Raw genomic sequence first — 24,696 nt, 5'->3', positions numbered from 1 at the left:
AATAAAGATATTTAAATGATAAAGCCTCCTTTAGTGAGCACTGATGAATGTTAAATGTTCCAAGCCACAAAGCTGAGCCATCCGTCATATTCACATGTTATCACAGTCAATGATGGAGCAACCCCAGTGATGACAGATGGACTGTGAGATTATTATCCCCTTATTTCCAGAGTCACCAAACCAGTCTTCTACTCAAGCATTATTTTTAACTTTGCATTAAATTAATAACTTCCTCCACACTTCTGTGGTGGGAATGATCAATGCTTTCCTCCTGTGTGTAAAAGGGAAATGGACTAGTGTAGTCAACTGAAGGAAGTAGGGGAAGAAGCCTGCTCATCCACTGGAAAAATCGGAGTGGGGGGGGGGGAGAGAGAGAGAGGCTGCCGGAAACTTCAGCTAAGTAGAATAAATATAAAATTGTGATCTCGGGGAAGAAAAGTAATGATAACAGTAAGCACATAATAATGGCTTTTCTCTGCACTTAGGTAAAAGCTGAATTTTTGATGTGCACAATATATTTTCATAAAATTTTATATACTATGTTTTATACACTTATTGGCTATTCCATAATAATGTGTGCGCTAACAGTAAAATTGCTCCCAAATTTATGTGTGTTATTTATTCTTTCCCACGTAACAATGCTTTTTGTTGTAAAAAATATTCTGTTTATTAATGTAACTTTACAACCACTGCATTCAAGATCCGTGGTAAATTAATGACATTTTTATTATTTTATAGTGTCATTAAATTTTTACTGATCACTCCATCAAACAGAAGCCATAAAGGCCATAATGTAAACTGGGACACTTAGATCAGGGGAGCAGGAAACCATTCCATATAGTCTGAAGTAAACGGCTTGCTATAAATGATATTTATACCATCTTTAAGCATGTGAGAATACTTGGACAAGTTTGGCAAAACTGTTTCAGTACAGCAGTGGATCGTGTACTTAAATAACAGTTTATTTGCCAGCAAGGCAAGGGTTTGTGTATGTGTTTTTAAACCATATGAAAGAAGATGACTGATTGCATTCATCTCTTGAAAAACAATATATGAAATGTAATAATACACCAGGCCCCCTCCCTTTTGGATTACCAAGACTGATCAGACTATAACCATTCCTCAAATTATTTCAACATGTTCACCCCCCCTTGCTATGTATGCAGACGCTGAAGTGGAAAATGGCATACATAGTTGGACAGTGATGTAATACCTTTTATTTCAAGAGTCTAACTTAGTAGTTACCAACATTTATTTCACGAGCCAATTTTGAGACTCCTTGTTAATGTGGGTCATTTACAGAAGCCACAGCGTAAATGCCTTTGGGACCGTTACACACTCTGTGGACAGTATTCCAGTTGCAAAGTGTGCAGACAATTCCAGGATGTTGTCTTTACATGCACAATACATTAAAGTTAAGTTATTGCATATTAAGCCCACTCAAAAAACCAGTAACACCAGTGTCTTGTTTCCCGCATGTTCCTTCCCTAGACCTTCCTGAGGGTCTGAGTCCTGGAAGACCTTCCCAACTGGCCTGGGAAGGCAGGACCCTTACTGACTCCAGCTACATAAGCCAAGGCTGCTGAACAGACTTTTTGGTTGGGGAATTGTTTAAAGGGCTGTTGGGGGGGACAGTTGTGGCTGTTACTGATGCTCATATTTTGTATCTTTATTTTTAGTTGCTATGATTTATGGGGAAAATTTCCAGTTTGGTTGTGTACTTTTTGTGTGTTTTATTTATTGTTTACGACTACTTTTGTTATATTTGTAATTATGTACATTTTTTCATATTGTGAGCCACCTTGACAGCATACAAATAAAATGTTTTATGTGTGTATGTATGTTCCTCTGTTCAAGTACAGAATGAACGGAAGGGGAATACAGTGGGAAGACAGTGGAAGACAGGAGTGCCTGGCATGCTCTGGTCCATGGGGTCACAAAGAGTCAGACACGACTAAATGACTAAAAAACAACAAATGTATGTATGTTCCTCTGTTCAAGTACAGATATAATAAATGAACAGAAGGGGGATATTTTCAAAACCTATTTAGATATTTTTCTAGAAAAAAGTGCTTGTCATTTCTACACTCATAGCAGAATTCTGTGGGCATTAAATCCTAAAACAATGGAGGACAAAAACTCCAGACTTTTAAGCAAGTGGCTTAAGGTAGCCATGACAACATAGTTGTGCCTGGTTCAGGCATATAGATTTGCTTTCCAAACTAGTGCACAAATAACAGTGCTCTGGAAAAACTTACAAACATCTCCATTTTTCTCTGCAAGGTCAACTTGTGCATTGTCCAAAGACTTTCCATTACTTTGTGGCAGTGGCTATTAGCAAATTAAATCACTCTATGCTTGGAATCTCTGGCAATATTCTAGGCACAGCAAGAGTCATTAAAAATGGACATGTGAGGATTCTTATCAGACCAAGGTAAGTGCTGTGGAAATTGTTGTCTATTAATTGATTTGTTTTTGTTTTTGCAAGCAATGTAATAGGCCTCAACACAAAATCATCAGCTGCCCCTTCCATGCAGCTACTGATAAATTGATAAATGTGGTGGTGATTACTATTGATTTGGTCTATATAAGTGTGCAGGAGTGTGTGTGTGTGTGTGTCAGTGTCAGTGTCAGTGTCAGTGTCAGGATTAGAAGATGTGGACTCATGACATATCTTTCACAAAAACTGGAAAGAGAAACACAAAATGATGGTTTGTATCCAATGCAGTGTCCATTGGTGTTTCCTTCCCCTCCCAAATTTGTAGGGTCCCTAAACCCTGTGGAGCTAATTTTGAAGACACCTAGGGGATTGGTGGGAAGAAAAGTCTGAGAAGTTCTGTTGCACAGAGAAGTCCCTTGTACCAGCAGAGCTGCAGGATTGGATACAGCCCTATGTGTGGGACATCCAAAGTTTGGCTTATGATAGTCACACATGACTCCAATAATTAAGTGGATTCATGAATGGCCATCACAATCCAAATGCCATATCAGTTGAACAAAGGATGTAGATATTCACCCGGTTGGGCCAGGTATATATTCTTCTCAATTCACCCAAAACAGGGGAAACGAGTACAGCAGTGGCTTTAGGGCTGTGCGACCAGTATGGTTGCTTCAGCCTCCCCACCTGCCACTGGCCTCCTTGCACTGCCTTGGGTTTTTTTTGAAGAGAATTAGGCATTCTTTCTTAAGATGTTCAAAGAGAGTTACAGCATTCCCATAAATACATGTTTCCTCCTTCCCCCACAGCCTCCCACATGGCTCTCTGGATTCAGCCCCATATTTACCAAATGTACTGTGCAAGGTTCAGAACAGAACAAATGTTGATTATTTTAAACCAAAGAATTTGGAGAGCACTTTACTTAATGAAGACTGAAGCTGCAGGTGGGAGGAAGAGCGGTGGGACTGACAATTAATAGTGATATTCCCCCCCCCCCCAAGTTACATTGTTTTGGGGTGGAAAACCTCATCTGCTTCTCTGTTAAGGAAGACTTTGATTTAAGTCCCTCCACACCTCTGAGCAAATAGTCACAAATCCTGAACTACTGCCACACTTGCCATCACCTCTAAATTATAGACCTATTCCAGTCAGATTACTTTCATCAAGATTATTGCACTCACTGAACTGCCCCCCCCCCCACTTTAAATAGAACACGTTGTGTCTTTGTTCATCTGGTTTTAATATGGTTTTAACCAATTGCAAAGTTATTTATAAAGTTTGCAGCTCCCCAGTAGTTAGACTTATGAAGCATTCAGTTTTAAGCATATCCAGTTGTGTGGTAACCCAACCACTGCTTTCATGTGGTTCCCATAGTTTTATTTATGCACAAAAGCATGATCCATAGCGGTAGCCAAACACTTTGGGATTAACCCTTTGTTTCAAATAAGAGAAGTGTATCATTTTATATAGTTCAGCCAAAACTTCACACAGACTAATTCTCACAAAACGGTAACACATTAATTCTGCTTAAATTAATCTAGTTCTACTGGTCTTGAGAGTGAAAGGTTTGAGCCAACTGAAATAGCCCCTAAGCAAGTGAAAGGAAAGAGGAAAAGGGACAGTTTTTGACATTGTAAGCTAAACAGAGGCTGCCAATCTGAAACCTAAACTATAAGTAAGCATTTTCAAAGATTTCATATTGGTAAATAAATATAGAAGCAGCAAAAGTTTGATGAAACATTATTTCATTGTATAAGCTTTTCACCTTATGGACACAATGACCTCCCATCCGTCCTGAACTGTTCCTTTCCTTTCATTAATATTATAGTACTGTTTCACTTGGTTGCATCTGGGCCACTGCCAATGTCAGGATACAGTACTAGGATTTAATAGGCTGATGATGAATTGTGTGGGACAAACTTTATATTGGACAAACCTTTTATTACTATCATGCATTGGGATCTGTAAATGTATTACTTTAGAGGAGACCTTTCCATTTAAAACCACCCTGACAAGGCATGGGTAATTGCTACTTCTGCAGCAGTTATTTTAACAGTAATTAAACAGTAACACCCATACTCTAGATACTCCAAAGTGTTTTCAGCAACTTCCCAGGTAGTTTCAAATATGTGCAGTTTACAGGTACTAACAAGCTTCACTTTGGCAATAAAACTACATAATATACAGGGGCCAAATGAATAATAATAATAATAATAATAATAATAATAATAATAATAATAATTTTATTTATACCCCACCCTCCCCAGCCAAAGCCGGGCTCAGAGCGGCTAACACCAAATATAAAACAACTGGTTAAAACACAACTCAACAACAAGACTAAATACATCAAAGTTAATTTAAAATTTAAAAATGCAGCCTCATACAAAAGGGAAAAAGAAAGGGAAAATGGGGGAGGGAATCAGGTTGGCTCCAGGCCAGATGCCAGGCGGAACAACTCTGTCTTACAGACCCTCCGGAAAGAAATCAGGTCCCACAGGGACCTGGTCTCAGGAGACAGAGTGTTCCACCAGGTCGGGGCCAGTGTTGAGAAGGCCCTGGTTCTGGTAGAGGCTAATCTGATTTCCTTCGGGCCTGGGACTTCTAAGGTATTACTGTTTATGGACCTTAAGGTCCTCCGTGGGGCATACCGGGAGAGACGGTAAGTACGACTGGTCCTATGGCCCAGCAGACATCTCTGTCTGACTCCAGGCACTGTTCTTGGGTCACACCCCTTCTCTAGGCCACACTAGCCATGCTATCAAACCGCCAAGTGCTTTTATCTAGCTAGAATGTGTTTTTGAACTCTGATAGTGTCTCTTGATTTCTTGTATGGAGATGTGTGTGTCCCAGTCTTCTTTCTTAGTGTCCTACTCCCCATAGCTGTCAAGTTTTCGCTTTTCTAGCACGGAAGCCTATTCAGCATAAGGGAATTTCCCTGAAAAAAGGGAGAACTTGACAGCTATGCCTACTCCCCCAAAAACTTACCCTTATGAAGGAGAAACTGGCAGCGTGAAGGACTCACTGGAGACAGAAAAGGCTTTGAAGGCTTTATCCTTAAGGTCTGGGTGCTCCTGCACATGTTATTGAGCATTATTTCCTGCCAGTGTGCATGGGATTTAAATCTCCTGTGGCTCCCAATTCAATAAATTAACTTGAGAGGCAGGTGGAATTGCATCAGCTATATAGCACAGCAGGAAAGGATGCACCCACCAGGCCTTAATAATGCAATCAAAAAGGCCCCTCCTATCTCAAGTGAGCTCTCCCTACAGCCATTTCCTACCTTTTCAAGAATAGCTTTGCTTGAGGAGGATGGTGAAGTGGCAAGGAGAGCTGGTTCAAAGAGTTGAGAATCTACTCCAAGTTAGGCCTGAGGTATGAAATAGGTATGGACCTTGTTTGCAATGAAACCCAGTTTTAAAATGGGGTTCATATTCTGAGTTCTGAAATTCACACCCATAAATTAAGTCTCAATTAAATCAAACAGGCCTACTTCTGATTTAAAAATAGTTAGGACTACTCTTTCTCTCTCTTAAAAATCAGGAATGCTTAACTGATTGTCCCATTCCATTGTTAATAATAGTTACATCAGCAGTTAAGCTGACTGGCAATACAGATGCTCCAAATAATCTGTGCAGTCTGAACCCCGAGATGGAAGTAGGAGCTGATGCATGCTTATAACTAAAAATACTGATTTGCAGATTCATATATTCTACCTTCACTAAGAGTGATATTGTAAAATGTTTGCAAAAGCAATCTCTCTGTGTTTCAGCACTTAACCAGATGTTACAGACAGAGCTCTTGTTGTTCCAGGTCTCCTTCCTTTCTCATAATGTCTCTATGAATACAATGAGCGATATTAAGTCACTGCACTGTGTGTTGTCCTGTGCCTCACTTCACACCATTTGCTGTCAGCTGCAGGGATGAAACAACAAACAACGGGGCTGCATCACATCATACTTTCCAGCCCCCTCTTCACAAAAGTTGCCTGAAACCAATTCTGAGTAGGTCCCACCTCCCCTATCAGCCGTAACGCACCCCATTCAGAAAGGCTCCTGAACGATCAAGAAAGGCATATTGGTGGGGTGCGGGAGGGGGAGCGAGCAGGTGAGAAAATTATTCTCCACAGCCCCCTTATGTGAGTACTTCAAATAATCCAAGCAACTGGGAGGAATTCTCTGCCACACCCTTCCAATTATTTCATCAGTGCAAGCATTCCTGTTTGCCAATCCCACTCTCCCCCACCTCACTGTCCTGGGGATTCTCATGACCCTCCAGAGAGGATTTGGGTGTAATGTTCCATTTTAAGGCTGGGATATACGATGATTTGGTTGGAAAACTTCAAGAGGTAGGACCTGAACTCATATGAGGAACCTCAGCATTCCATAAGTGAGCAAGCTTAATGGTCTCTGCTTAATGAGCTGAACGAGAAATTGTTTTATTAAGGAACTACCTACAGCAGTCCTCTGCTTCCAGCCCTGCCTCCTAGTTGGGCCTAGCAAAAATTGCTTGCAGGACCGTTGGTTATCTATCTCTGACTCACACACAACAGGAAAGGAGAAAGAAAGAAATACTGAGCAGCAGCACCTCTGTGCTTATAATATCGAGTTAAATTGTCAGTTACAGAACTATCCTTACCACTTTTAAAGTAACCCCAAGGAAAAATTATACAATGTACATGTGCTTTGTGTTGCTGTAATGTCAATCTGCATTTAGCCTAGGTGCAGAGAGGGAGTGGGAATTGCTTAGGCGTTTATTTGCCCAGTTCTGTACTATTTGCTGTCTGTTTGAAGCATATGTTTTAACAACACTTTGTTTATATGCAGGAATCTTTGGAAATGCTCAGAAGGAAGACTAAGACGCCTCTAAAGACACAGGGTGGATGACAATGGAATAATGATGCTAACATCACTATGCCATGTTCTTCTCTTGTATCTACAATAACTGCTGTGTTTTCCTGTGATTAATTCTGCCTCAAGGAAAAAGAACAAGTGCTGCTTGCTGCTAGTGTCAGAAAAGCAGCATTATTGTATGCAAAGTTACATCAAGCCTGGAATAAAGGAATGTGCATGACAAAAAATCACACATACTTCAACCAGCTCTTTTCCTTACAAGAAAAGATCACACTGGAGATTAGCAATATTTATACCACTTCAAGTATGCCTGGTGTGGAGCCTGAGTAAGATTTGGAGGGTGGGGGACCCCATCTGGCTGTGGCTTCCTATTTCTCAGGGCTGGGATAGTCTGGTACCTGTCAAGGGCCCTGCCCCACAAGAGGCTCATTGGCAACCCCCAAAAGCCCCTGTCCTTTGCTGCTGCTGCTCTAAAGGAAAGAGGGAGAGAAGGCACCGCAGCTGATTCCACCTTCCCTCTTCCTCTAGGTGTCAGCTGGGACTGGATGGACAGAAGTCTCCATACAGTGGGAGAAACTGAGGCAAGGAAAGCAGTAGTGATGGTGGTGAGGAATGGAGTGCGCTAAAAGGGATGGTGGACTGAGGATGGGGATCCACCAAAGACACTATGACCAAGGGTCTGCTAATAACGCTGAAGGACAAGCAATCTTTTGTACACCAGAAACATGGTTGTGTGACTTCAACCTGTCTCCTTCCCTGTGTGCCTGGTCCAGTTATTGCTGTTGTGATGCTTCTGATGTGTTTCATAATGCATGGTCAGCCACCTAGATTTGGTCCCTGTAGAGGCCTGCCATGCAGCAAAGAAACATCTAAGATCCTGCTAGGGGAAAGTAGATGGTGGGGTGGTGGAAGCTGCATGGAGAAAGTGGTGGGCAGGAAAGGGTTAAGCACCCTTCTCATACCTTCTGTTTCTTCACTGCAAATTCTGCCTTCCCCTTGCCACCTTGTTCAACACCCACCCAGGTTCCCAGACCAGAGTCCACCACTAAGCAGGGCATTAGGCCTTAAGACTGCTCTTATTTCTTCAGGATTATGTATTTATATAAAGGATAACTTTCATGAAAGCATCTAAAATTAGGCTATTTCTAGCAGTGCTACCACAATATTTTTAAATGGAACCACAAATGTAAACCTGTTTGCTGAAAGTCTCCATGACTACAATATCTCTTTTAAAAGACACTGCTAAAGTCACAGGGCTCACCTTTCCATAAGATGCTCCATTCTGCATTTCTACATGATCAGATTCTAATTGCATCAGATACATTCGGCACAGCACTTCAGCGTGTGTGAGCGGTATTGTAATCATTTAGCTATTCAAAAGAAAATTTAATTCGTGATCAGGCCGCCAAAAACAGCAGTGTGGCCCATTGTTCTATATGGGGGGACTGATATATATATATATTCCAAGCAAACATGGTAATTAAATGCATATGAAGAAGCCAAACTTTTTCTCTCAAAACTGTGTTTGCATACAAAAAAGAGCAAGAAACTCCCATGCCACGATATAAAAGCAAACTTAAGACAAAGCCTCACACACTTCAGTTGAACAATGTGCTTTGGTTCTCATGGCTCAATAATATTAATCCTATGCCTAATTTAAATACTGTCATACAGCCACCTATATTTGAATTAACCATGTGACTCAAAAAATTGCAAGTGTCCAGCATGATTTTCATTTCTAATAAAAGGGGGCAGTATTACACCAGTGATGTTTCAAACTGCCCAAATATTTGTTAAGAGAGCTGATGAAGAATTGTAATTGTTATTTCTTGGACATGCATGCAGAAAAGTAAACTACTGGGTTTATTTTTGGATCAAATACTTTGCTTAAAGCATTACCCCTGAAATATAGCTTGAAATTCTGGTATTTAAAACCGAAGCTAGATATTGAAAAGCATCAAGAGCAAAAATATGAAGACATGCCATTTAGAAAAGGCTATTAAAACTAAGAAAAAACAAAGAATGCAATGCCAGAGAGGACAGAAAGCAGAATGAGAATTACATATACCGTATATACAGCACTCTGGATTATTGTAATGTTCTCTACAATGGGTTGCCCTTAAAGAGAGCCCAGAAGCTTCCATTCATCCAAATGTTTGCAAGTCAAACTATATATATCCAATCTCATGGTAGCTCCATTAACTTCCGATTTGCTCCTGGGATCTCAAAGTGCTTATTCTATCTAGCCTTTAAGGCTCTATTCAGCGTGACATTTTGTGGCAGTTTCCCCACACAATCAAAATCACATCAACTAATTATCAACTTTTATGTTTTTTAAAACACACCTTTACTTTTGTATAAATCTTCATAAAACTATAGGATGCTTTTAAAATAAATATACCGTAATTAAAGCAAAGAAAAATGGATGTAAATGTGATAATTCAAAGACAACTTACAGGTAGACTTCAAAATTATGTGGCTGAACTTGGAAGAATATTCCTTTGCACAACAGTTTCAAGTTTATTTGAACTAAAAAAATATCCTGCAAAACTTCACCACCAACTGAATTCCGCTTGTCAGGCAAACAGATGGTTAAAAAAAATTATCATTAGCTGGTATTTGAAGAAGCAAACCTAATTATTTAGATGTGCATCTTCAGAAACTCCTTTTGAAAAGAAGTACTGAAAATTGGTCTAGGCAAAAGACAACTATTTCAAAGACGTATTGCTTGATGCACTAGGATACAGCACATTTTACGTAGAAGTTTGTAGCCAGATTATCACTATTCATGTAGTGTGTGGATCAGTCTGCCCATGATTTAGCAGCCTGACCTGTGAAATTCTGTTAATATAAGAACTGTTTTTTGTACTACTATAGGTGTCTATATAGTTCTAGAGGCCAGTGGAATTAGCTCACAGTTTTCAGTGCTTTTCACAAACATAGGTTTATAAACAAGCCCTAAAAGCTCTCCATTCTGATTTGGGGTCAGTTTGGAATTTGTAGTCTGGATTTCCAGAGATCCTGTTGACCTTCGTCACACATCAAACCTTCAGTTCTTTCATGTTACAAAGAATTCTTTCACAGTGGTAATCTGTATTAAATGAGTTTTAAAATGCTATCATTTAAACTAAAGCTTGTGCAAATAAATATTTATTAGGTTATGAATTTGTTTTGCAAACCACTGTTAATCCTCTAGGGGCAAGGGGCTAAGCAAATCCCTTTTACAGACACAGACCCCTTTCCCCTTGTTGTTTCTGAGAAATGTAATAAGGCAACATATAAAATGCAAATGAAAAGGCATCTTGTCTTTGAGAGTTCTATTTACAGGGTTATTTTCCCTTTGTGCATGCAACTATAGGCAATGAACCTCAGAACCCTACCCTCCTCTCGAGGAAACAGTTTGAAGCGGCTGCCAGTGTCACAAACTCTTGACTGCTGACAAATATTGTTTGGATATTGTTTGGATTAAGAGGAAACGTCAATGCAACTAAAATTTAAAAATCTATAAGCTTTTGTTGTGATGAGACTGGAACAGATCACTGCAAGAAAGCAATGGCTGCAAACTATGGACATGCTGATCTGAAGTTATTTCTTATAAGGCTGCAGTCATCAAGGTGCTCTGCAGACAGTTTTTTTTTCCCTTTTTGGCATCTTTGTTTTCATACCAAATGACTTCAGTACATACTTATCTCATTTTAAATTCTCAAAAACCCTTTGAGAGAGGATAAAGTAGAGTAAATTGCCCCATAATCATCACACTTGTACCAAGCTGCAAACCAAACAACCTATCAACAGAACCATATTAGTTACTATTCCTATGTAACTTTCCCAGAACACGTTTTTTTAAAAATCAGTACTGGAAACAGATTACTCATTAAAAGGCCAGATAATTCTTACTCTAAAATTCACAGAAAGACAGACGTCAGACTGAAGGTTGTACTTATGGTTGCCTCCCCTTTTGTCCTAATTCAGGATGAGGAAATGGGCACAGCTCAATGGAAAGCACCTTCTTTGCATGCAGAAGGTCCCTGCTTCAATCTACAGCATTTGCAGGTAGGGCTGGGAATGTGCCCTGTCTGATATCCTAGACCTAAAGAGCTCTTGCCAGTCACTGCACACAATGCTGAGCTAGTGGATTTCATGGAAGGCAGCTTTGGACAGCAGTTTGAAAAATATAGCCCAGTTCATATGCAATGATTCTGGCTGAGGATAGCTAAGTTGGGAACAAGCATCGTGTCCATGTGCTCACCCTTCTCTGCTTCTGTCATGGCTACTTAAGACCAGATATTTCCCTTTTAGGTAGGTTAATGCATTTGGAGCACTTTAATACAGAAAAATAAGGAGTACAGTAAGTGGTAACATAACAGAGGCTTATAAAAATTATGCATTTCCCTAGGCATTAGTTGACCAGTGTGGAAAGAAGGATGCTGGACTAGATTAACTTTTTGCTGCTCCGCCAAGGCTCTTATATCCACTCATTTCATCAGACATGACTCCCCCAGCCCAAATGCTAGTATATATGCCCTATGATGATGATTATGATGATGATGATGATGGGAGTCTAAATTACTTTCTTCCTGTAAGAGGAGGAAGTTTTGTCTTTTTTTAAAAAATGGAACTATATGACATAGTGAATAACTATTTTGTCAGTATCAAAGATGATTAAAACTAGAAATGCAGAAGCAGCAACATGGGGTTCAGAGACCACTAGCTGGATAGAATTGCAAATAAAAATGAGCAGAAGAAATGACAGGAGAGGAATACAGTACCTTTTCATTCCTACAGTTGTTTAGACCCATGTTATTCATGGCAGAAAGTTTCCCATCAAGGCCATGGTGATGTTGCTGCTGCTCCCTCTGGATCTGTTCTCTCATCTTTCGAGCCTCCTGAATGGCTTTCATGACTGTATCCTGGTCCCCAAACAGGGCAGGTGAGTTAAGACTGGAAAGGATGTCTGGAAACAACCAAGATAATCTTTATTTAAGGATACTTTTGAAAGCAGTGCATTAACAAAACTTCCTCTTCATTTGCATGAAAGACTGAACGCACCCAACTAATTGTTGCAGACCACCTACTTATTCCAGGTGATGCAAACTTCACAATATTCTACAGTTTCCATCTGTCAATAGAATACCATGAAGACTGTGAAGAGCACCTACTGAAGCTCCATGTGAGCTTCCCAAATCTGCTCTGGAGGGTTTGGGGATCCTCCAGGGCAAATTTTTAAAGAGGTGGAGGACTGCAGGTGATGAACACTCCCACAAAGTTGGATATCACCTTGTCTACTGTTCATTAAATACATGTACCAAATACATGTTCATTAAATACATGGGCATAAATCCAGATTTGCTTTCTGCCCAGACGAATGTCTACTTAGCTGTAACTAGTCCTCCTAGAGCTGTCAGTATAGCACAGCCAATACTAAATGGCTTACTGAAACTATTTCATAACCTAGAATGGCTTGCCATGGCATAGATTCTTACAATGCATTTATAAAGACGAACACATGTATTTTGTGTTTTTATATCTATTTTATGAATATATATTTACATCATGACATTATGTTTGCATAATGCTACAACTGTCTGTATTTATTTTAAATAGCCCTCCATGAATTCATGTTGGTAGGACAAATAATGGAGTGGCCCTTCTTTTATTTTATCCTCACAACCATCTTGCGAGCTAGCCTAAAAATCACTTTGCCTGTGGCCACTACACTCACCACTTCAGATTTCATCATGTTGTTAAATAAAAGATTTGAGAGTCTTTTATTGAAGGAAGCAGGAAGGGGACAATTTTACCTAACAAGATAACAGTGGCTTGCCATCACACAAAGCACCTAACAAAAGGACTCTGCCCAATGAAGCAGCATTTGGGTTAGGGCATGAGAAAAGCAACCAAAATACCAGGTGTCCAGGTAAATACTATGTGAATTTTAATTAGTCTTCTGTTGTGATTGTATAATTCTGGATTCAAGGCACTCTAGTCATGGAATGGCATGTTGCAGCATGTGTGTGAGTGTATGTGAGATAGCGCTTAAATAAAAGTCCAGAGTTGGAAATATACTGAGACAATACATTTTGATTCAGTTCTGATTGAGAAACAAGTCAGGGTAGGCATTAAATAAACTCTCATTGCTGTTGTAGATGAATTTGAGTGTAGAAAAGAATAGACTTCTGGAAGTGTTTTCTATGTTTATACCAAAAGACAAAAATCATTCAGTGTTTGGAAACACATGATGATAAAGCACATTATGTTTAGGACTAGGATATTTGTAGAACTACCTTCTCTTACATGAACCTACCTGCCTACTGCCCCCCCCCTCAAATATGCATATTTGGGACCAGGAATGGGACTTTTCAGTGGCTGTGTCGACTCTGGAACTCCCTCCTGAGAGGGGTCTCATCACAACCCTCTCTTACATAGATGACTGCTCATGTTCCAAATGATCCTGCAGTGTTGGAGAATCATCCCATACAAAACGATACGGGTATTTTCACGTTCATAAACTTGTTTCCATATTTATCCAGTGTTTAATAGTTCCAGGTCATTACCCAGAAAAGTATCCTGTTTCTTTAAAAACTCTTATCTGCTTCTTAGGTAAAGGTAAAGGGACCCCTGACCATTAGGTGCAGTCGTGACCGACTCTGGGGTTGCGGCACTCATCTTGCGTTATTGGCCGAGGGAGCCGGCGTATAGCTTCCAGGTCATGTGGCCAGCATGACAAAGCCGCTTCTGGCAAACCAGAGCAGCACATGGAAACGCCGTTTACCTTCCCGCTGTAGCGGTTCCTATTTATCTACTTGCATTTTGACTTGCTTTCGAACTGCTAGGTTGGCAGGAGCTGGGACCAAGCAACGGGAGCTCACCCCGTCACAGGGATTTGAACCGCCAACCTTCTGATCAGCAAGCCCTAGGCTCAGTGGTTTAACCACAGCGCCACCTGGGTCCCTCCATGTCCCAATAGGATGGTATAAATTCTATAATACAAACTTGCTATATCATCATTTTGAAAAATAGTGCAAGCACCTAAAAATAGCATACGGTACCTATAGAAAGTAATTTTTCTGTCTTGCTGAAACCATAAATGTGTTTTCTTTTGCACTATAGAAACCCTACTTTTAGGTCACTCCTGCAGAGACACCAAAACCTAGTACTGAAGGAAACTGTCCCTACATGAGGAAAAGTATTGTGCTGTGTGGGTTTTGGGGTGCCCTGCACTTGTTTGAACTGTACCACCAATTACATTTCCACCACAGCAGATTTCCAGAAACAAGCAGGAATTGTTCATAAGGATGTGCGTTTGCACATGAGGAATGTGCTAAATCAATAAAAATGGGTTTTTAAAGTGAAGCTTTAAAAAAATCAATGGCCCCCAAAGGACAGTAATTTATTTATTTTTCCCAAATCAGGAGTGGGAAGAAGCTAGAAACACTGGTCAATGCTGCTGGAGTACAAAGCTCAGGGTTGGAGAACATGTGGGCTTCCAGTTATTCCTCGATTACAACTCCCATTATCTCTGACCACTGTCAATGATAGTTGGGGACTAATAGATGGCATCTAATAGCACCTGGATCTAGCATCTGCTGACTTCAGTTTACTGCAAAACATGTTGGGCTAGCTAGACATTGGTCCAATCCAGCATGGCATTCTAAGTTCTAAAGCAGGCACCCCCAAACTTCGGTCCTGTTAGGGATCCCTGCTAGGGATCACGGGAGTTGTAGGCCAAAACAACTGGAGGGCCGCAGTTTGGGGATGCCTGTTCTAAAGCAAAGCTGCATACTCAGGCTCAGCTAACATAGATAATTTCAAGAAGGATAACCTTGTTCACCTGTGGCAGGAAAAGCAAAAAAAAAAGTCCTGTGGGCACTTGAAACACTAACAAATTTATCATCACATAAGTTCTTGTGGAGTTGCATTATCTCATAAATGCTAATATAGTGTGAGCATGCACTCAAGTAGTTAACTATGTAGACCCCACAAAGCCCACCAGCCCATTCTTACACTAAATCCCCAGCATTTCTCCCCTTCTGAGTACCTAGAGAAGATCCTCTTCCCAGAGTTCCACCAATAGGGCTGGGGATTCCACTTTTATTGGCTGCATTCACGGGGCTGGTTTTACTAGTAGGGAAGAGGTTCTGTGTTGGTGACGTTGGGGATTTGACAGGTTCCGCTGTCTTAGGTCTGGCTGAAAGATTCAGTGGCTGTGCGGCATCATCCTAAAAGAGTTTAATGTAAATAATTATTAGAAAAAGACAAATGAAACACATTATCACTTTGGAAGCCACAGCTATTTTACACCTCCTAGACAATGCTGCATTTCCTTGCAATAATAACAAAAGAAGCTAATTATCTACACTCCTTGAAGATTCAATGAAAGGAAAACCTCATTAATTTCTCTGTGCTATGCCTCTATTTACATTAACTATGGAGCTGGATCATTCTTTTTGGCAAATTAAAATTTGAATTAGCTCACATTACTGCCTAATTTCCTAATGTGTTTTCTGAGATCTAAATTAACCCAGGGCATTTACAAAGAATTATTTAAGAAAAATTCTAGCAGCTCAGTTGTGTTGTTTTACTGGGCCTATTTGAAAAGTTATTGAAACTACAAAACAGACTGTATATATGTGTGTGAATGGTGGGGTTATGGGTAAAATTAAACAGGAAAATATACTTAATACCTTAAACATTTATATTTGTTTACCCCTAGATATCCTTGACTTTTTTTGTGTGTGTGTAAGATTTTTTGGTCACAATATCTTTGTGAAACATTTCTGCATTCCCCCGAAAAATCTGGAGAGAGGGGGAAGAGAGGTTGTAACAACAGTGTATTTTCCAGCATAACTCTAACATGGTGAAATGCTCACACCCTGATCCTACCCTGTTTCTCATATTTTAAGACATGCCCATAAAATAAGCCATAGCAGGATTTTTAAGCATTCAAGGAATATAAGCCATACCCCGAAAATAAGACATAGTGATAGGCGCAGCAGCAATGCCGGCCGCGGCAGGAGGAGGAGGGAAAAAATAAGACATCCCTTGAAAATAAGCCATTGTGTGTTTTTTTGAGGAAAAAATAAATATAAGACGTGTCTTATAATATGAGAAACACGGTACAGCATTAGTAGGCACTAGAACTGACAAAGCTAAAGCAGCACCCTGTTACTACTATTGGATGGAATTCGATTGCTATTTAAATTAAAATAGGTTCTAAGCAACATAGTTGTATCTTGCTAGCCATCTGAACACACAAATTACCTAGTATTATTGGTACTTGACTGTGATTTTTTTCACTGGGCCTCAAGAGCAGGGCCGGCTCTAGGTAGACCCCCGGTGGCACGGTGCGTGGAAACCATGCTGCGCCCTGCAAGGGCGGGGGTGCTGGAGCGATCTCCGCCCCTCAGCACCAGGGCGTGCGACCTGCTCGAGACTGCCCTGTTCAAGAGCTCAGGCCAGGGCCTTTTGAATGCAGTGCTCTGAGCCACCAGAGATACACACTGCAAAAATCATGCATGGCACTGCTGTACGATGTGAAGGTTTTAAAAAAGGCAATAGCAATTGCTGCCACAATAGCACTGCTGAAGCATTTGCCCCAATGTAGGGCAAATGGATTTTAATGCCAGGATCTACGTGATAAGTCTTACAGCAACAGAGTGCAAGATCAAGTTATTAGCAATTGTGTGGATCAGATTGGAAACTTTTAAGGAATTCTGTTTCAATCTGCAGTATTGTCTATAGTTACACAACATGCTGAATGAAAAAGAAAATATACCATATTCTGATCTTAGAATTCAACAGGCTTTGCAGAGCAAAGGCATATCAATATGTTTAGAGTTTTCATTAAAACATCCCGTTCTTATCTTGTCTTATAGCTTGACATATTTCAAGTGGAACTAGATACAGTCGTGCCTTGCTTTTTGAACAGCTTAGTTCTCAAATGTTTTGGCTCCCGAACACCGCAAACCTGGAAGTGACTGTTCTGGTTTGCGAACTATTTTTGGAAGTCGAATGTCTGACAGGGCTTCCATGACTTCCAATTGGCTGCAGGAGCTGCCTGAAGCCAATCAGAAGTCACACCTTGGTTTCTGAATGTTTTGGAAGTCTGAAGGACTTCCGGAACGGATTCCGTTCAACTTCCAAGGTACGAATGTATATGATTATTGTTAAATATTACAAAGGTCAGACTACAGTTTTACAGCCCTTTTTAAAAAAAAGCACTAATGAGTCAGTCTCTAATTTATGGCATGCATGTAAATCTAAATAAGGGAAATATAAATTTGGTACTGATACAAGCAGATCCACAATCATAATTATAAATATCAGGTGTCTACTCACTTTGTGGTGTCTTTTGTACAAGTGACTGAAATGAGGGGAGAAGGGGCTGGAGCAACTCACATAGCAAAAACCTGTGCACATCTACTCTTATGAAAAATCTAACTTCTGGAAAAGGAAAAATCTAAGAAACTTGTTCTTTTGATCTAGCACTCCCCTTTACAATACAACCTCACCCTGTTCATTGGAGAGCTTGTACCCTGTGTTGAACTTGTTAGCAATCAGCCAGGCACAGCATTTTTGGAATAGCAGAATACTGATTTTCTGTAATTAAAATGAAAAGAGCCTAGTAACATGGCTCTCTCATTTAAAATATGCCCAAAGCTGAGATATGCTAGATATAAGGGTGCATCATCTATATTTTAGCAGACAGCACTGAACACTTCAAAGCTTAGAAATATATGAAAGGATACAATAATGCAGTCCATTATCTTATCATTGCCATTCTTCTTGCTGTCAAGTAGAGATTCTGCATGGTACAACTTGTCATATATAATGTATTAAATCGCCCAATGCAACAAATAAGTAACTATTTATAATACTGCACTTACTCTACAGTTTATATTATTTCTAGGCCATTGCTATATAGGCACCACTCTTTATTTGTAGAAGTCACATAAAATATAGCTTTTTCCTCAGTCAGACATATGTGATTAAGTGAGGGAGACAACAATATGAGAAAGCTTTGAGGACAATGACATTAAGAACCTGTTGAGCACATCCTTATCACTGATGTTTTGGAGGTTTGGCTGTGTCATCAATAAATAATAATAATAATAATAATAATAATAATAATAATAATAATAATTTATATCTAGCCCATCTTGCTGGGTTGCCCTTAAAGTCCACACATACAAGGATCTCAAGCCCATCATGGACCTCATCCTTGTTCACATGGCTAAAGGAGGTGATGGTGGAATTAAAATTTCAGCTTCCCATGCTGAATGTGGAAGTGATAATGTGATGTGAAACAGGTATCCACCATTTCCCAGGACCCTGGCTACTGTCCTGCTTATGCCCAGGACTGTGGGCTCCCTGCAACTGTGTTCAAGAACAGTGTGAAAGTGTTCTCATCTCCCCTTTAAGCACTAGCCTGGAAGATGTGGTATCTGCTATCTGGTCCTGTGGAATTTGCATGTGTTTCTGTTAAAAATTTACAGTGATAGGAACACAAGATGCTGCCTTATACTGAGTCAGGCCATTGGTCCATTTAGTACAGTATTGGCTGTGGCTGTCCAGGGTTTCATGTGGGGTCATTCCCAGCCTCACCAGGGATAGAGCCTGGGACCTTCTGCAGTCCAACATACTTTGCTTTTTCAGACAAAGAATAACATCCCACCTCCATTCTATCAACAGAAGCTGGCTAACTGGACTGGCAGCTGAATCCGCTAGGGGTGGAATAATGCCCTCCACTGCACTCAAAGGAAGTTTTGGGGCAAAAGGCTTGCTGTGTGGCACACTCAGCTCTGGCCTACAACAGAACACCTTGACACTGTTTGCTCACTGCCTGCCTGCTGCTTGCTTGTTGCCCATTCAAACAACTATAGCAATGCAATTATTATAGTGGCAACAGCATGTGTCAAATCAGCAAAGTAAAGGATGAGTGCCACCTCTGACACATTGGAAAAAGAAAATGAGGTGAGGCAAGACAGACAGACTGCAGTGGTCAAGAGCAAGCAAGCATTGCTGCTTCAGGAGAGCCGGCTCAGGATGGTAGGAACAGCCAGGAGGTTGCCATCACCATGTCTGGCACCTACTGCCTCACTCTGCTCAATGGTAGGGCTGGCTCTATTCATATAATCCCAACATGTTCGAAATAGCAGTTTCATAATCAAATCATAGAAATGAAGGAATAAACGGAACCTGCAGATCAATCAGACAGCTCATCTGCTGTGAACCAGCATCCTCAGTGCCACTCACGCACAGAGGATCTATGTAGCACAGAGTGGCTGCCTTGCTTTCTTTTATGCTGGGAAACATGCAACACAAACAATGGGGAATTTCATTTCTGAATTAAGGCTGGTTATTAGTGTCTGAGGTTAAAGGGGGCTTACTGCACTTTCAGCCAATGATATTTTATACTTTTAATTGTATAAGCATATTATTATCTCTGTTTCACTTTGTTAAAAAAATCTTTTTGCTATGTTTCTTAAGGAAGGATGGATGGTGTGGGAAATAGGCCTAAAGCAAACAAACAAATAATTTCCAGCTGCCCACAGAAAGCTGGAAAGGAGGCAGTTTAGTCATTGCATGCTGCTGCCAAGTATCACACTGCAGCTTCCTAGTTCTCTAAGCAAGTGACAATTAAGTATGCATGAGCTTTTGACAATACATCAAAACCAAATAGAAGCACGCCAAATACCAGCAACAGTGTGCTATCAACAAGGGTCCAATCAATCTGCAGTCATGGCTTTTTTCTCTCCTCCCAATCAATTGGCAGTGATGGTCTTTTTTCCCCTCCAGCCATCGTCCTTTAATTTTTATTTTTATCTGGGGCTTCTTTTAATGAAATGATCCAATTTGTAAAATAAGAAGGGGAGTGGTTTTGCTTGCCATTTTACATAGTTAAGGCTAGTTCTTGTTAAACCATTTGGCATGATTGCCAGTCTTTTCATGCAATACTAGTAAGATTTGCACAATCACTATCGTATTACACATCACATGTTCCATATGCCCTGCCCAAGTTATGTCAAACATACCGTAGGACTTAACAGAGCAGATACACCCCTGGCTCATACACCTCCTCAATCACAGGGATTTTTCATGCTGCTCATGCTTAGGAATGAAAAAGGTGAATCCACATTGGATTTTCACTCTCTCGTCTCATGCATGCTTACTTGAGGACACCAATATAAATATAAAATAAGAAACTCTGTAACTGGCGAGTGATAAATTTTAACAGTTGAAAGCAGTGTAAAATATATTTAAAAACTAGATTATAACTTATCCTGAAATAACAGCATCTCCAGTCACATGAACTGCTGGTAAATCTTGACACTCAAAATAACAGTCAACTGGAAAAGAGTCACGACCAAAGGCCCTTGGCAAGAATGGGGGCTCCTGGCTCACAATATACCTTGTAAACATGTAAATAGCAGCATGATTGTTATATGTGGCGGGCACAGTTCACAGGGTCAAAAGGTCTGACCCCAGAGAGCTGAAATACCACTGGATTTGCTTGTTTGAAATTATTGTATTGTATTGTATTGATATATCAGTGGGAGTATTCATGAAAGGAAACTTAAAGAAATACCTTAACTTGAGTTATAGGGCTGGTCCCTCTCTTTTCATTTTTCATCCCAGTAGGTGAAAGTGCCCCTGTTGTGTTTGGCGGCTGAGGGGTGGAGGGCATCTTTGCTCCAGGCGAAACCTGCATGCTGGCCAACTGAGCGGCATAGAGTTGCTGCAAAACAAGAATAACTCTTCTCCTTAGTTCTGGTTACAGGTAGGTAGCCGTGTTGGTCTGGGTCGAAGTAAAATAAAAAAATTCCTTCAGTAGCACCTTAAAGACCAACTAAGTTTTTATTTTGGTATGAGCTTTCGTGTGCATGCACACGAAAGCTCATACCAAAATAAAAACTTAGTTGGTCTTTAAGGTGCTACTGAAGGAATTTTTTTATTTTTCTTCTCCTTAGGATTATCTGCTTCAGCACTTTATAAATGAGAGCTGAAATATTCTGAGACCCTAACAGAGAATCTCCATCTTCCTGGCAGGCACTGGACAATGTCATTCAAGAGGCAAGACGTCTAGGTTAAGGCCTAAATGGCAGCTTAATGGAGAAAGTGGTTAGCTGTCTTGAATATAAAGCACATCTCAAAGCCCCATCAAATATATTTAAAATTGGAGTGCAAGTAACTATCATGCAATATTATAGTAATCTGCACATATTTCTTTTTGTTTAACACCCTGCTGTTTTTTATTGATATGAGGCAGTCAACAGATTTTATATTTACCCGTAAGTACAATTTACATGTCAAATATATTTTAGTGCTAATTTGAATAATTCCTACTTGTAAAGGTGGGAATATGAGTATAACTCTTCCTAAAACATTATATGGTATTTTCTGAACAAAGCTTAAAGGGACCCCTGACCATTAGGTCCAGTCGTGACCGACTCTGGGTTTGCGGCGCTCATCTCACTTTATTGTCCGAGGGAGCCGGCGTACACCTTCCAGGTCATGTGGCCAGCATGACAAAGCCGCTTCTGGCAAACCAGAGCAGCACACGGAAACGCCATTTACCTTCCCGCTGTAGCGGTACCTATTTATTTACTTGCACTTTGACATGCTTTCGAACTGCTAGGTTGGCAGGAGCTGGGACCGAGCTCACCCTGTCGCGGGGATTCGAACTGCCGACCTTCTGATCGGCAAGCCCTAGGCTCTGTGGTTTAGCTCACAGTGCCACTCGCGTCCCTGAACAAAGCTTAGGTAAGTTCAATTTCTCTCTAGCAACCAAGCTTAAAACCTCACCTTAAATTAGCAATAGCAATAGTTCTACCACAGGCATCCCCAAACTTCGGCCCTCCAGATGTTTTGGACTACAATTCCCATCTTCCCCGACCACTGGTCTTGTTAGCTAGGGATCATGGGAGTTGTAGGCCAAAACATCTGGAGGGCCGCAGTTTGGGGATGCCTGTTCTACCACTATAAACAGGGAAGATCCTATTCCCTCTTTAACAAGTAAATCTGTATAAAATTTGCCTTATTAGTGGAATAAAAAAAACCAGGTGGTTTGCATGTAATTTCCAACATGACTATCATTCAGATGGACAAATAAAAAAAATTACAGTAATCAAAAGCAGACCTTTCAGCACATGTAATTAAATGAAAGCTTAATAAAGAATAATTTGCAAGAGCCAGATGTGCTTATGTCATAATTGTTGCTTTCTTTGGAGCACTTTTTCTAATATAACAAGCCTCCAAAGAAATGAAAGTTACACAATACTGCACATGCTCTATGACTCAGTGGCTAGACAAATGCATGCAGAGTCAGTACTTTAGTTTCTTAATGGAGAAAAATAATCGTTTTCTGTTTGTTTCGCTAAGTCTATAGTACTCAACCCACTGGACTTGGGGGGGGGGGAACCCATTCACATCCATAGGTATGACTTCCATATACTATCACCTGAAGGGCAAGACCAACCTATTCTACTCCACTGCTATGTCACACAATCCCTAAACAAACAGGACACAAGCTTTAAGATTCTGCTGAAATAAAATATTTAGGATGAATGCTGTGGTTTTTGCTCCTCTGTTTGAACTCTTGATTTCACAATTCTTTATGTACTGAGTAATTACTTGTTCTGCTGCTGGAGCCTGGTATCTTATCAACACCCCCTTGGCTATGGTACATAAACTAACATGCTCCTTCTTAGGATCATTCCTTTTATTGGGCTATTTAATTGTGCACTAGCAGTTGGGAACTGTTGCAAAAGTTTTTGTATATAGGCATTTCCTGTGCAGTTTAAATTCGATTATTACAGCAGAGTGATGACAACAGAACCAAACAACTGGGGAAGAAAAGGAACCTGGGGGTTTGTTTGTTAGTTAGCAAGGTCTATCTGAACATTTATACCCCAACTTTCTTCACATAGTTCCCATTGCTGCCCCCCCCAATGGTGGGTCCAGTTTCTTCAACTTGTACTCTGCAAGGGATATCCCATTTGGAAGACCTGACATTTTCAAGTCTAGAGACACAGTTAGGATAGTTGGAGAAGAGAATGTACACTACCGAGTATTCAATTATCCCTATAAAAGCTCCAGGCAAATTCATTCAAGGATGTCAGCAAGGCAACTGGGAGATTCTTAGTCCAAAGGCATTACTTTTCAGAGGAAGTACATCAGTCACCCTGAGCATTGAAACTCCAATGGGTACAAGTCTAGAATAGCACTGTGTGGAGTCTCCACTTAGAAGCAGCTTACATTCCATGTGACCCAGTTTTCCTACAACCAACATCAGGCAAACACTGAAGTGCTAAAGCATCCCATAATTTCTCTGACATTTCATAACCTTACCAAAAGGGGTATCCTGCTATTGTCTAACGATGACCCAATGATATATGCTGCTGCAGTTATTAAAGAATGTGATGTGATCACGTTGGCCACTGCCACTAAACCTAGTTTCAGAGCCTGGTATAGTGGTACATATTGAAGTTCAGGAGTTTACCACGACAACCTTCATAACCACACTTTAAAGGAGAATTCAAAATTTTTGATTTATTATAATTTTTCTTCCATACAGACACTCCCTCTCAAACAGGAGCATACACAATGTATGTACGTACTGTGAACAGCCCTGTGATCTTCAGATGAAGGGTGGTGGTATATACATTTAATAATACATAATAAAAATTTATTAGGATCAGCTGACAGTCATATAATAGGATACTAGCAAACAGTGGTGTACAGGTCAGCACACTGAAAGTTAGCTGAAATCTTGGTGCGCATCCCTAATCAGCCACAAAAGTCTCTGGTGAGTTCACTTGCCTGAGACTAGCATATCTCACAGGGTTATTATTATGCAAATAAAGTGGGGTACTTGCATCCCACACTGAACTCAACTTGCTCCACCAGGTGATATCATTGCTCCTGCCAGAAAAATGTCCTACAACAGTACTTCCCTGTGCTTCACCTCCACTATACCACTGCTGAAGTACTGATCCAAGCTTATTAAATCCAGTTCTGAGAATATCACTTTAGCTGCTCATTAAAAAACCCGTAACATTTAGAAAACCATTGAAGCTATGGGCAACAGCAGCGCGGTGTATGCTCCAGCCGTGCGGGGCATGGAGGGAGCCCACTGCTCCTGGCTAGGTGCGAAAATGCTGCCTTGGCATCCTCACATGGTGTCACCCAGCTGAGAAGAGGGGTGGCAATGCTGCTACTGACTCTCCTTTCTCTGCAGGCTTGACTCGGGAGTGGAGCTGCCGGCTGCGGCCTGGCCGCTCATCAGGGAGCAAGGACTGGGCGACTGGAGGGGGAAGAGCACCCTCTGCACTTTGCTGTCACCCGCCCAGTACAAGGGCGCCTGCTCATCAGGGATGAGGCGTGGATGCTCTTCACCCTCTGCTCACC

At 40.7% G+C, this 24,696-nt stretch overlaps 1 protein-coding gene across 42 annotated transcripts in view; it reads right to left on the bottom strand.

Annotated features, from left to right (window-relative positions):
- The window catches only part of SOX6 (SRY-box transcription factor 6), a 399,510-nt gene that overhangs the window by 32,343 nt on the left and 342,471 nt on the right, over nt 1–24,696 (bottom strand). For 33 of the 42 annotated variants that reach the window (XM_035119983.3, XM_088653582.1, XM_060275922.2 and 30 more), the window contains 3 exons: nt 20,876–21,025; nt 15,326–15,506; nt 12,057–12,241 (listed from right to left, as the gene is read on the bottom strand). In XM_035119983.3, the coding sequence (XP_034975874.3) occupies nt 12,057–12,241; nt 15,326–15,506; nt 20,876–21,025 (516 nt within the window). The remainder of the gene's footprint in view (nt 1–12,056; nt 12,242–15,325; nt 15,507–20,875; nt 21,026–24,696) is intronic. The other 9 variants (XM_088653558.1, XM_088653547.1, XM_088653561.1 and 6 more) reach the window with 1 other exon arrangement.

This window comes from Zootoca vivipara, chromosome 1 (genome assembly GCF_965207765.1).
Source record: "Zootoca vivipara chromosome 1, rZooViv2.hap1.1, whole genome shotgun sequence".
In the NCBI taxonomy this organism is placed as follows: Eukaryota; Metazoa; Chordata; class Lepidosauria; order Squamata; family Lacertidae; genus Zootoca; species Zootoca vivipara.
The sequence above is the reverse complement of the archived record's forward strand: the minus strand, read 5'-3'. Positions and strand labels throughout refer to the sequence as shown.